The sequence below is a fragment of the Polypterus senegalus genome, chromosome 1 (assembly GCF_016835505.1).
Source record: "Polypterus senegalus isolate Bchr_013 chromosome 1, ASM1683550v1, whole genome shotgun sequence".
Lineage (NCBI taxonomy): Eukaryota > Metazoa > Chordata > Cladistia > Polypteriformes > Polypteridae > Polypterus > Polypterus senegalus.
Genome location: NC_053154.1, coordinates 39,732,950 through 39,742,809, shown reverse-complemented (window position 1 = coordinate 39,742,809; position 9,860 = coordinate 39,732,950). Strand labels below are relative to the sequence as shown.

Sequence of the window (9,860 nt, the reverse complement as noted above, 5' to 3'; positions counted from 1 at the left end):
TGTCAATGATTAAAACCACAAAGCTGAACGAAAGCGTATGCTGCAGGTAATATTTGTACGAATACACTTAAAAGTATTAAATGAACTCTGATTTCTAAAGGTCTGCTGACATGGCGCTTCTCGTGTCATCCTGCTGCCTGCCCCTCCGAATCCTAACTTGTTTCTTTGCTTTCACATCAGTTGTCGTTGTCCTCTCCATGATGTCGCACATTTGTACCCCGTCGCTCCAGCAGCAGACAGTTGTCTAGAATATGTCTCGGGTGTTATTTAGTAATACTATAAACGCCGTTTGTTTGTCTGTTTCTTTTCTCTGTCATGAATTCTTTAACTTAATTTTCAGTTTCATATTCTTTTGCCAGCAGCTAACAAAGCTCTTATGGTGATAACGACGTTATCAGTTTACACTTCTATACGGTTGTCTGCAGTCGTTAAATGCGAATTTCTTACCAATTTATTACGCTTCTCCTGGAAAGTAAGACAAGGCTAGCTTGCTCACTGAGCGCTCAATCAGAATAAACATTTGTTATAAGCACCTGTACAGGAGTGAGCCAGCGCCTTGTAAGGATAATAAAATCCATATTGAGGGCTGCTAATATCTGGGTGTTTGTCATCCTCCATCATCTTATCTTGTTCAAATTACCGTTAAGGAAGCAAGGTTTGCGATGGCTGTTTCGCACGTCATTTGCCTCGTTCGAGCAGAGGAACCACAAATACTGAGAGGAGGAGGAGAACTGAGCAGAGAGTAAGAAGAAGTTTGCTTCTTAAGAAATTGCGTTACAACTTGAGTAAGGTGCGCCTTGATCAATCGCATCTCTTGCGACAAGCGCTGGCGCGGTTACAGCGGGCGGGCGGACGGCCGGCCGGCGCCACTGGAGAGCGGTGGGTATCCTCGAGTCGAGCGCGCTTGGTCGGGGCGTCGGTGCGGCCCGGAGCTGCCAATTATGACGATTTCATAACCGGCGTCCAGACGAGCCTGCAATGGGCTTCGAAACCAAAGGTAGTTTAGGGCGACAGTGAGGGTATCGACGGCAGAGGTTTAAGAGCGCTTGTTGGAGTTTAAGTGTTGAGGATGAAGGCTTTACAGGGAGAACTTTGGCATTATGTGATATTTATTGTGGCATATGTCATATGTGATGTGCATTATATGGAAGGACGGTATGTGGAAAATTGTGATCATTTTGCAATTTCCTGATTTTATTGTGTTTTGCTCAAGGAATTCAGCACTTACGAAAATCTACAGAATAAACATTTAGTAACAAAAAGGCAACTCAATGCATCCATGATATACTTGATGTTATGGAACAAAAACGTATTTTCTAGCTTCAGAATATCATATCATAAAGTCATCGAATTTATATCAGAATTGTAATGAATTCCTAAATAGAGTTTAGAATAGTTGTATTCTCATTTTGTACATACAGGTAATTCGTGAAATGCATTTGTTTCGATCTGCCGCATGAGTGCGAGCGTTTAGCAGTCCTCAAGTCCGCTTCGTCCAATTCAGGGGCCGGAGCCTAAACTGACAGCCTTGGACTGAGTATACATAATATAATATAATATAATATAATATAATATAATATAATATAATATAATATAATATAATATAATATAATATAATATACGAGGGGTCGTAGCAGCTTCTCTCCGTACCACACGCCCTAACGCCGCTCTTTCTCTTCACAGGTTGGCCATACAAGACCACTGGCGGATTGGCAGGAGGGCTGGACGGCGGCAGTCACTGAAGCAGCACTGGATCATCTGACGGCACTTCTGACTCCTCTCGTTAGTTGACAGGGGCAGAGCCTAACATTTTAATCAGATCCAATCGCGCTTTTTCAAAACCCAGCTTTACTCAAATATTCTCTAAGCGTTTCACGTTTACAATCATTGCATTCCATATTTGTGTTACAGAACTCCAAAGCAGTGACCAGATTATTAAACTGGCCTTCACCTTAAACCTCCTCATAGATAGTGCTCAGTTCGCCGAGTTCAGGGAACGTCCTGGGACTTCTTCGCAACGTCCCACTGCCTATTTAAAGTCCCCACTGGGTCAGCTCCGCACCTTAAACAGGTAACTTATCATTAGCCTTCTTCATTTTGACGAAAATCATCAGCACCTCACTATAAAATCGCCCCGTGTTGCCCGTCTTTGGAAATAAGACTTTCTTAAAATTATATAAATTGCTTATTATCAAAAATAAATAATCTGATAACTGAAATACAATAGGCTGCAGCATACCGATTGTCATTTATAGTGCCTTTCTATTTTTCTAAATTAACATGAAAAACATTTTATTCCCGATAATAAACACGAATACATGAGTTGGGTGACACCGAGCTTGCCATCTAACTAAGAGAGTATTATTTTGAGTATTTGGTCTGTCATCCTTTAACAGCCTCAGCACTCCGACTACCAAACGGCAGCAGGACCGCAGAATCACAACGAGGATGTCTCAGAGCAGCGGCAGCTACTATGACTGCGATCGCAGGGCATCCAGTAACTATTCCGCCATAATTCGGGGTCCCGCCGGGGTGATACCCCCCGATGTCAACTCATTGTGCGAAACCGAGAGTTCGGTGGACTTGAGCACCTATTTAGAAACAACATCAGCACCCCAAAATGGCCAGCACTCGGGTAGCGGTGGGGAGGACTTACTGACCTACCCTTGTCTTAAAAACAGTTTCCCCTACACCAGCCAAAGCCCACTCCTGGGGTACGGCTACTCGAGCGTCTCGGCCAACCAGCAGGCTAAGATGTCCCTGTACGAGAGCGCGACGAGCAGTTATGAAGGACACACTCCCACCCTTCTGACAAGGGCAGGGGTGATCGTTAAAGAGGAGCCTCAGAGAAGAGACGATGGCGGCAGATCCCCTCACTCCGCGGCTCACATCGCCTCAAGAGTGCCAATTGGCAGGTATCTACAGCAACAGGACCTCCAGAACCTGCAGTTCCAGGTGGGCCATTGCTCTCAGACAGCAGTAAGCCTGGGGGCAGCGCTGGGCCAGGCTGGGGTCAACACGATGCCGACGCCTGCAAGCGCACAGATCCGACTAGTCAAGGTGAGTATGAAGTAGCTGTGCGCATCGCGCCGTCTGCATCAATTACACGGCAAATAATTATAATCAATGTATTACTTTCACAGTGCTTTACTGTATCCTATTACTGTATATTACAATAAAATAGAAGACTAAACAGAGACTCCACAATAACCTGGCCCACAAAACTGATGTGACGTTGCAGTATGTTGTTTTGTTGAATTACAGTAATTTCTGAATTTTTATATGTTAACAATACAGTAGCCAGTAATTCACGGCAAATTTACTAAAACAATTGTAGTTAAAAGACATTGTGACAACAGGTGCATTTATCTAGCATTCATTTTACCATCTTACGTACAGATCAGCATTTTATCCATTGATACAACTTCAAGGTTGTACAAATCGTTCATGCTGTCCGATGGAGAAGGAAAGGTTGCATTTGTGATGTGGGGTGTGCTACAAGTTCGCCAGTTTATCGAGAAAAGCACAATAAATCAGCCTCCATAACCCCCAAACAACCCTTCGGCACACACAGCAGAATGGGTTTGAAGAGATCTTTAGGTTTTTGTTTCTTACAATGCAAAGGTGTCGGAGGCAGCAGCACAAAGTTAGAGCTCCGCGGCAGAGGGGGCGTTCCTTATGCAAATGCTGTGCGCGGTCTTTATGCAAATAAGGTTTCCGTGCCTTTATGTATTTACACCAATGCAGCAATTATTCATACAAATATTCCAGCAAACAATTACCGGTGATTGGTATTGACGTGTAAAATGTTGCTTAAATGTAAGTTACATGCATTTATTTATTTAAAAATCATTGTTTAAACCATTTATTGTATTACATCATAACAGTTTTTGAGTGTGACAATTCACAGTTAATGTCATGTATTTTTACAGGATTTTTGTTTTTTACAGTGACTTATTTTCCCTAAAATTTACTTCAAGTTGAGTTTTGAAGGTAACTGAAGTTATTCTCCTGTCCACCTCACTATCTGGCCTCTTATTCCTTGTGTCTGCGGTTCTCTATGTGAATGGAAGCTTTCTAATATTTAAATGATATCAAGCACATTTCCATCACTGTCCTTGTAGCCTGGATGTCACTTTAAACTGCTGCATTACCACACATGCACAAAGTACAAACTGAAAAACTCCCACAATGCAGCGCAGACCAGTCCAAGCACAACTCTATGTTAGTTTGCTGTCTTATGATGACTTAGCCTGCTGTGGTTGCAGGATACAACTTTCAGTGCAGTCTTGTGAAAAGTTACAGTTCATTCCTGTGAAATACTGCCATTATTTTTTACAGCGTACTTATATTATACATTCTGAAGAGACTTTGCTGAGTGTGAGATTATTTGAACTTGAGTTTGTTTTACTTTTTCTTTTTGTTAAGTTCTTCCTGTTTCTCATCCTGACTCTTTTAATAGCTGACTACAAGTTCTCAGCTTTTCTCCAAATTTCATTCTTGTGAAGAAGGGCTTCATGTTTGTCAACTAACTCATAAAAAATTAAAGTGCCAAAGCAGTTCTTCAGAGTGAAGCCATGGACAGGAGCGGACTGAGTCTCAAAACCGGCCCGGGTATCCTTCAACGACTGAGGTGACGAGGTCGGCCCACCCGGCCCATTATTCATTGAGGTTTTCTTAAAATTTGTGATGAGTACGTGGCTCGTTACTTGCTATGCGCCTGTGATATGAACTCTATCAAAACTTTTTCTGTACACTGTTGTTTGAACACAACATAAAATTTGACGACATGCTTAGAAATGTGCCGCACAGTTCGGAGACGCGGGTTCGCTTCCCGCGTCCTCCCTGTGTGGAGTTTGCATGTTCTCCCCGTGTCTGCGTGGGTTTCCTCCCACAGTCCAAAAACATGCAGGTAAGATGCATTGGTGATCCTAAATTGTCCCTAGTGTGTGTGTGTGTGCCCTGCGGTGGGCTGGCGCCCTGCCCGGGGTTTGTTTCCTGCCTTGTGCCCTGTGTTGGCTGGGATTGGCTCCAGCAGACCCCCCGTGTTAGGATATAGCAGGTTGGATAATGGATGGATGAAAAATAAAAATTTAGTAACACGGCTTACACGTTATTAGATGTTCAATGTCATGTCCAAGTGCCAGTGCCCTAGTAGGCTAGTAGCTGCTTATTTACAATGGAATAAATGATAACCGAGGCTGGAATGAAAACCTCACATGATTGAAATGTTCCATTAACTTAACGATAAACTATAAATGTCCATCTATCCATCCATTATCCAACCCGCTGTATCCTAACTACAGGGTCACGGGGGTCTGCTGGAGCCAATCCCAGCCAACAGTGGGCACACACACACACCAGTCAACTATAAATGTTCTGTCCTAATATGAAAAACTCCTATCCTGTGCTTTATAACTTTATTTCATCATACTAATAATCACAGCTGAAAACCACGAATTATCGCTCACACTGACGACCAGAGAACAATAGAATGCATAATACATAATCGAAACTAAAGAATTTAAATACTAGATATGAGATAAAACAAATTGCAATAATTTATATGCTAACCGAAATGTAGCGGTATCGAAACAGAAATCGACAAAAGACAGTTTCGACCAAATTTTTCGCTGCAACATTGTGTACTGACGACTACAACAACGTGATGACGTAATACGGTATATTATATAGGACTACATAAATCACAGTACCGGACAGATAATGTTTAGTAGTTTGGAAAATTAATTTTAATGTCAAACAGTAACCAGTGCATAAAATTTATTTCATGAAATGGCCAGCCTATGACCAGACCAGAGGCGACAGCCCACTGGGCATTGCCCAAATACCCTAATGGCCAGTAAGCCCCTGCACTGCCATGGATGAACCATTTTTGGTTCCCGAAAGAGCCATCCACATGAACACTCCAGATAGAGCCTCGATTTATTTAGATTTGTGACAGGATCCATACAGTAAATAGACATGAAGAGATGGTCACAGATTTGTGAAATATCAATGGCTCATGATTTTAGAAGGACTCTTGCTGTATACGTACAGTAACTCAGACTAAGTCCTGGTTTTCTTAATCTGTTAGTGTCCTGCTAGGTAGCCTACCATATTTTAAAGATTTCAATTTTTTTCTACATATTAGGAAGTTTTGCAAAGCACAAAGAGCCAACTTCATACGTAAAGAACCCTTACCAGAATGGAATGGTGTTTAGTCAAACGATGGTCCATCAAGGAACACCACGACCCAGTAAAGCACAATCAAGTCCCATTAAAGAGCCAGTACTCTTAAGAGCACGACTGCAGTTCTTTTCACTGGCACTGATGTACAGGAGCACAGTCTGTGCTAACAACATCCTCAAACCTGATGAACTGAAATCGCGGCCAAGCAGGGGATTCCAGCAGCACCGGGTACTTTGGACAGGGTGGCAGTTCACTGCAAGGCCGACTCGTGCACCCCCCTCACTGGGGACAACTTAAAGTTTACCCACCCAACACACCATTGAGGATGCGAGTAAAAATCAATGGGGGTACATGTGAGATCCACATAGACAAACACACCATTATGAACCCAGAATGGCAGAAGTGCACTTTAAATGGCATGTTACTGGGTGGTGTGGTTTCATCTTTGAACCATTGCTTTACAAAAAAACACACGGGATTCTGGCAGCACTTCTTTACATTTGAAATTGAATCTCTGGATTTTGAAAAGGTTCCTAATTTGTGGACAGAATAGAAATCTTTAATGTTGAGTAGGCAACCTAGCAGGATGCTCAGACAGCAAGACCATCTGAATTTAGCCTCTGTTAGTGTAAGCAGCTGGAGTCCTTTTAAAATCAGAAACTCTTTGGGATTTTACAAAAATCAGTCCGAAGACATGCAGGTTAGGTGCATTGGTGATTCTAAATTGTCCCTAGTGTGTGCTTGGTGTGTGTGTGCCCTGCAGTGGGTTGGCGCCCTGCCTGGGGTTTGTTTCCTGCCTTGCGCCCTGTGTTGGCTGGGATTGGCTCCAGCAGACCCCCGTGACCCTGTGTTAGGATATAGCGGGTTGGATAATGGATAGATGAAAAATAAAACTTTAGTAACACAGCTTACACATTATTCGAGTACATGTCCAATGTCATGTCCAAGTGCCAGTGCCCTAGTAGGCTAGTAGCTGCTCATTTACAATGGAATAAATGAAAACCGAGGTTAGAATGAAAACCTCATGATTGAAATGTTCCATTAACTTAACGATAAACTATAAATGTCCATCCATCCATCCATTATCCAACCCGCTATATCCTAACTACAGGGTCACGGGAGACTGCTGGAGCCAATCCCAGCCCACCGCAGGGCGCGCACACACACACACCAAGCAAGTATAAATGTTCTGTCCTAATATGAAAAACTCCTATCCTGTGCTTTATAACTTTATTTCATCATACTAATAATCACAGCTGAAAACCACTAATTATCGCTCACACCGACGACCAGAGAACAATAAAATACATAATCGTAACAAAAATTGGATACTGAATGGATGGATATTATCAATTAGTGATCGTTTTTAATGGAGCTTGCCACGGATCTAAATAAATAAACCTCTTTCTGCAACATTTAAATGGATGGTTCTTTTGGAAACCAAGAAAGTTCCCCTGCGGCATCACTTTGAATGCTTTGGCACCTTTATTTTTGGTGTTGGTTTCTTTCACAGCCCAATCTCACAATAATACTTTTTTTTATTTGTTGTTTTGTATTTAGGCCTCATCAGTGAGAGACACATCGTCAGCTCCTTCCTCTTCCTCCCTGTATCCTTACTCCCATCCGTCTCTGCCTCTTGTACATGGCAATGCATTGAAGAGCAAGAAGGTGCTGAAGAAGGACAGCCTGGAATACCGGCTACGGCGGGAGCGCAACAACATCGCCGTGAGGAAGAGTAGGGATAAGGCCAAACGGCGCAACCTCGAGACTCAACAGAGAGCCTTGGAGTTCATGGCGGAGAACCAGCGGCTCCGAGAGCGAGTGGAACGCCTGAGCCAGGAGCTCGAAACTTTACGTAATGTCTTCAGAGAACTCCCACCTGAAGTGAAGCACGGCACCCCAGCTGCCTCAGACGACTGTCCTTAAAGGCTTGGTGATGGCGAACTAAACTTTGATGAACAGGACAAACAAAAACTCCAGCAAACTGACCAGCTGAGTGATGCTTTTAATGTAAATAGCCGTTAGATGATGCGATGCAAATTTGCCTTCAGATCAAAGCTGTGCCAGAAGAAGTCGGTCTTGTCGAGTGAATGTTGCAGACTCTGGATACGGTGAGAAACATTCCAATGGAGTCTTCCTTTATACTGATTGGGACGTAACTTACGCTTCTGCATCAGGAGATTTCCAGCCTTCTACGAACATCAGCCCGGAGCAGCGCCTGAATGTCACTGACAGACAATCACAAATCTGGATTCACTCCGCGTTATTTGTGAAGGCTTGTAATTGTCTGATAATTTGTGTTGCTGTCAGATCAGTTAATTCGGTGATTTTATGATGCCTCACCGGTGCTTCTAAATGCGTGTTTCTCTTTCACACCGGAAATGCAAACAGCAGGCAATTAATTAGGAGGTGCAGAATGAAAGGGCACGGACTGAAGATGCCAAACAAGCGGCAGGGCGTTCGAAAGCCAAGTGGCCGCAGAGAGTCGCGCGCGTGTCGCATGTTAGTGGTCAGTGTGCGGACTCTCCTCGGGTTTGCGGACCCTCACCCAGACACCCCTCATTACGTGGGGTCACTTCTTCAAGCTCGCCTCACGGACAGTAATGCGCATTCACAGCTTCACTCGGCTGTGTCCTGAATTGAAAGACTTCACCTCCTGTAGACAACATCAGAAAGCTCACCAATATAAGCCTTTGTTATTAATGAAAAAATAACTTCGTTTCTAAGGCTGTTCATGCAAATCATAAAGTGCATTTTTGATTATTAATTCAACAAACAGGGTTAGGGGGTTTGATTTTGTTCTTATTTGTTAAAAGGTGTCATAGGATCTCTTTGTCCAGTGCTTATCTTGATCGGCGCTTTTTATAAACATTTGAAAAGTGATTAAATATCGATGTCATGAATCATTTATGTTGTTTCACGTGTGAGCCTTATATTTAATGTCCTTCTTAAGAAAAAGTGTAAATTTCTGATTGTGTGACCCACTTATCTTGTTGACAGCTAGATCTGCGGCTCTCCTCGATTGATCCCAAGTTATCAACACAAATGTTTTAGTTCAGCGCATGCAAATGTTCTTATGCTGAATAGACGTCCTTCGGTGTCATTGTGCTATCAAGTCGTTTTCTAGGATATGGCCAGTCCTGCCAGTCTACCTGAGGACCACTATCAAGTCATTTGCTCTTTTGATGGGGTACCTCGCTAATCTAGCCTGTTCTCAACTTTCTAACAGACCATACCATTTTAATAGTCATCTAAACCAGTTCATTCCAGTAGCTACACACAAACATTTTGTCACATTCACCGAGAGGCCAATTCAAAATCATCTTTCACCTAGCCAGTATATCTTTAAGAGTGTGGATGGAAAACCCAAACAACAAGCAGAGAATGTGAAAATTCCACAGAGATGATGACAGTTTGCAGCACTAACTACTGCACCACCATGCAGCTCCTTGCTTGATATAACACTCTAGAGCAGCATGCCTCATTGGATTTAAGGCAGTGGGTGCTGGAACTCATCCCAGCAGCACTTGGTGCAAGGCAGGAAACCTGGGCTGGGCATCAGTCTACCACCGTGTGTACCCCACACAGGAGCCAGCTTGGTGCGGCTACTCAGTCTAACTAGAGTTCCTTTGGTATTGTTCAGATGGGGCGAGTACTCACACACTCCACAC

At 43.2% G+C, this 9,860-nt stretch overlaps 1 protein-coding gene across 2 annotated transcripts; it reads left to right on the top strand.

Annotated features, from left to right (window-relative positions):
• Window positions 1-758: 758 nt before the first annotated feature.
• On the top strand, window positions 759-9,077 carry LOC120525248 (CCAAT/enhancer-binding protein epsilon-like). 2 transcript variants are annotated; one of them, XM_039747384.1, is made up of 3 exons: window positions 759-879; window positions 1,684-3,060; window positions 7,750-9,077. In XM_039747384.1, the coding sequence occupies exons 2-3, from the start codon at window positions 2,449-2,451 to the stop codon at window positions 8,113-8,115; spliced, it is 978 nt and encodes a 325-aa protein (XP_039603318.1). In that variant the 5' UTR covers window positions 759-879; window positions 1,684-2,448; the 3' UTR covers window positions 8,116-9,077. The 2 variants fall into 2 exon arrangements, with proteins under 2 accessions (XP_039603318.1, XP_039603324.1); XM_039747390.1 differs by lacking the exon at window positions 759-879 and adding an exon at window positions 922-997.
• Window positions 9,078-9,860: the final 783 nt, after the last annotated feature.

What these genes read in the sequence shown, in the direction of transcription:
- LOC120525248 (XM_039747384.1), top strand. Translation starts at nt 2,449, where the DNA reads ATGTCTCAGAGCAGCGGCAGCTACTATGACTGCGATCGCAGGGCATCC. An exon ending in CACAGATCCGACTAGTCAAG is followed by an intron (nt 3,061 to 7,749) that starts GTGAGTATGAAG and finishes TTTTGTATTTAG; the next exon opens with GCCTCATCAGTGAGAGACAC.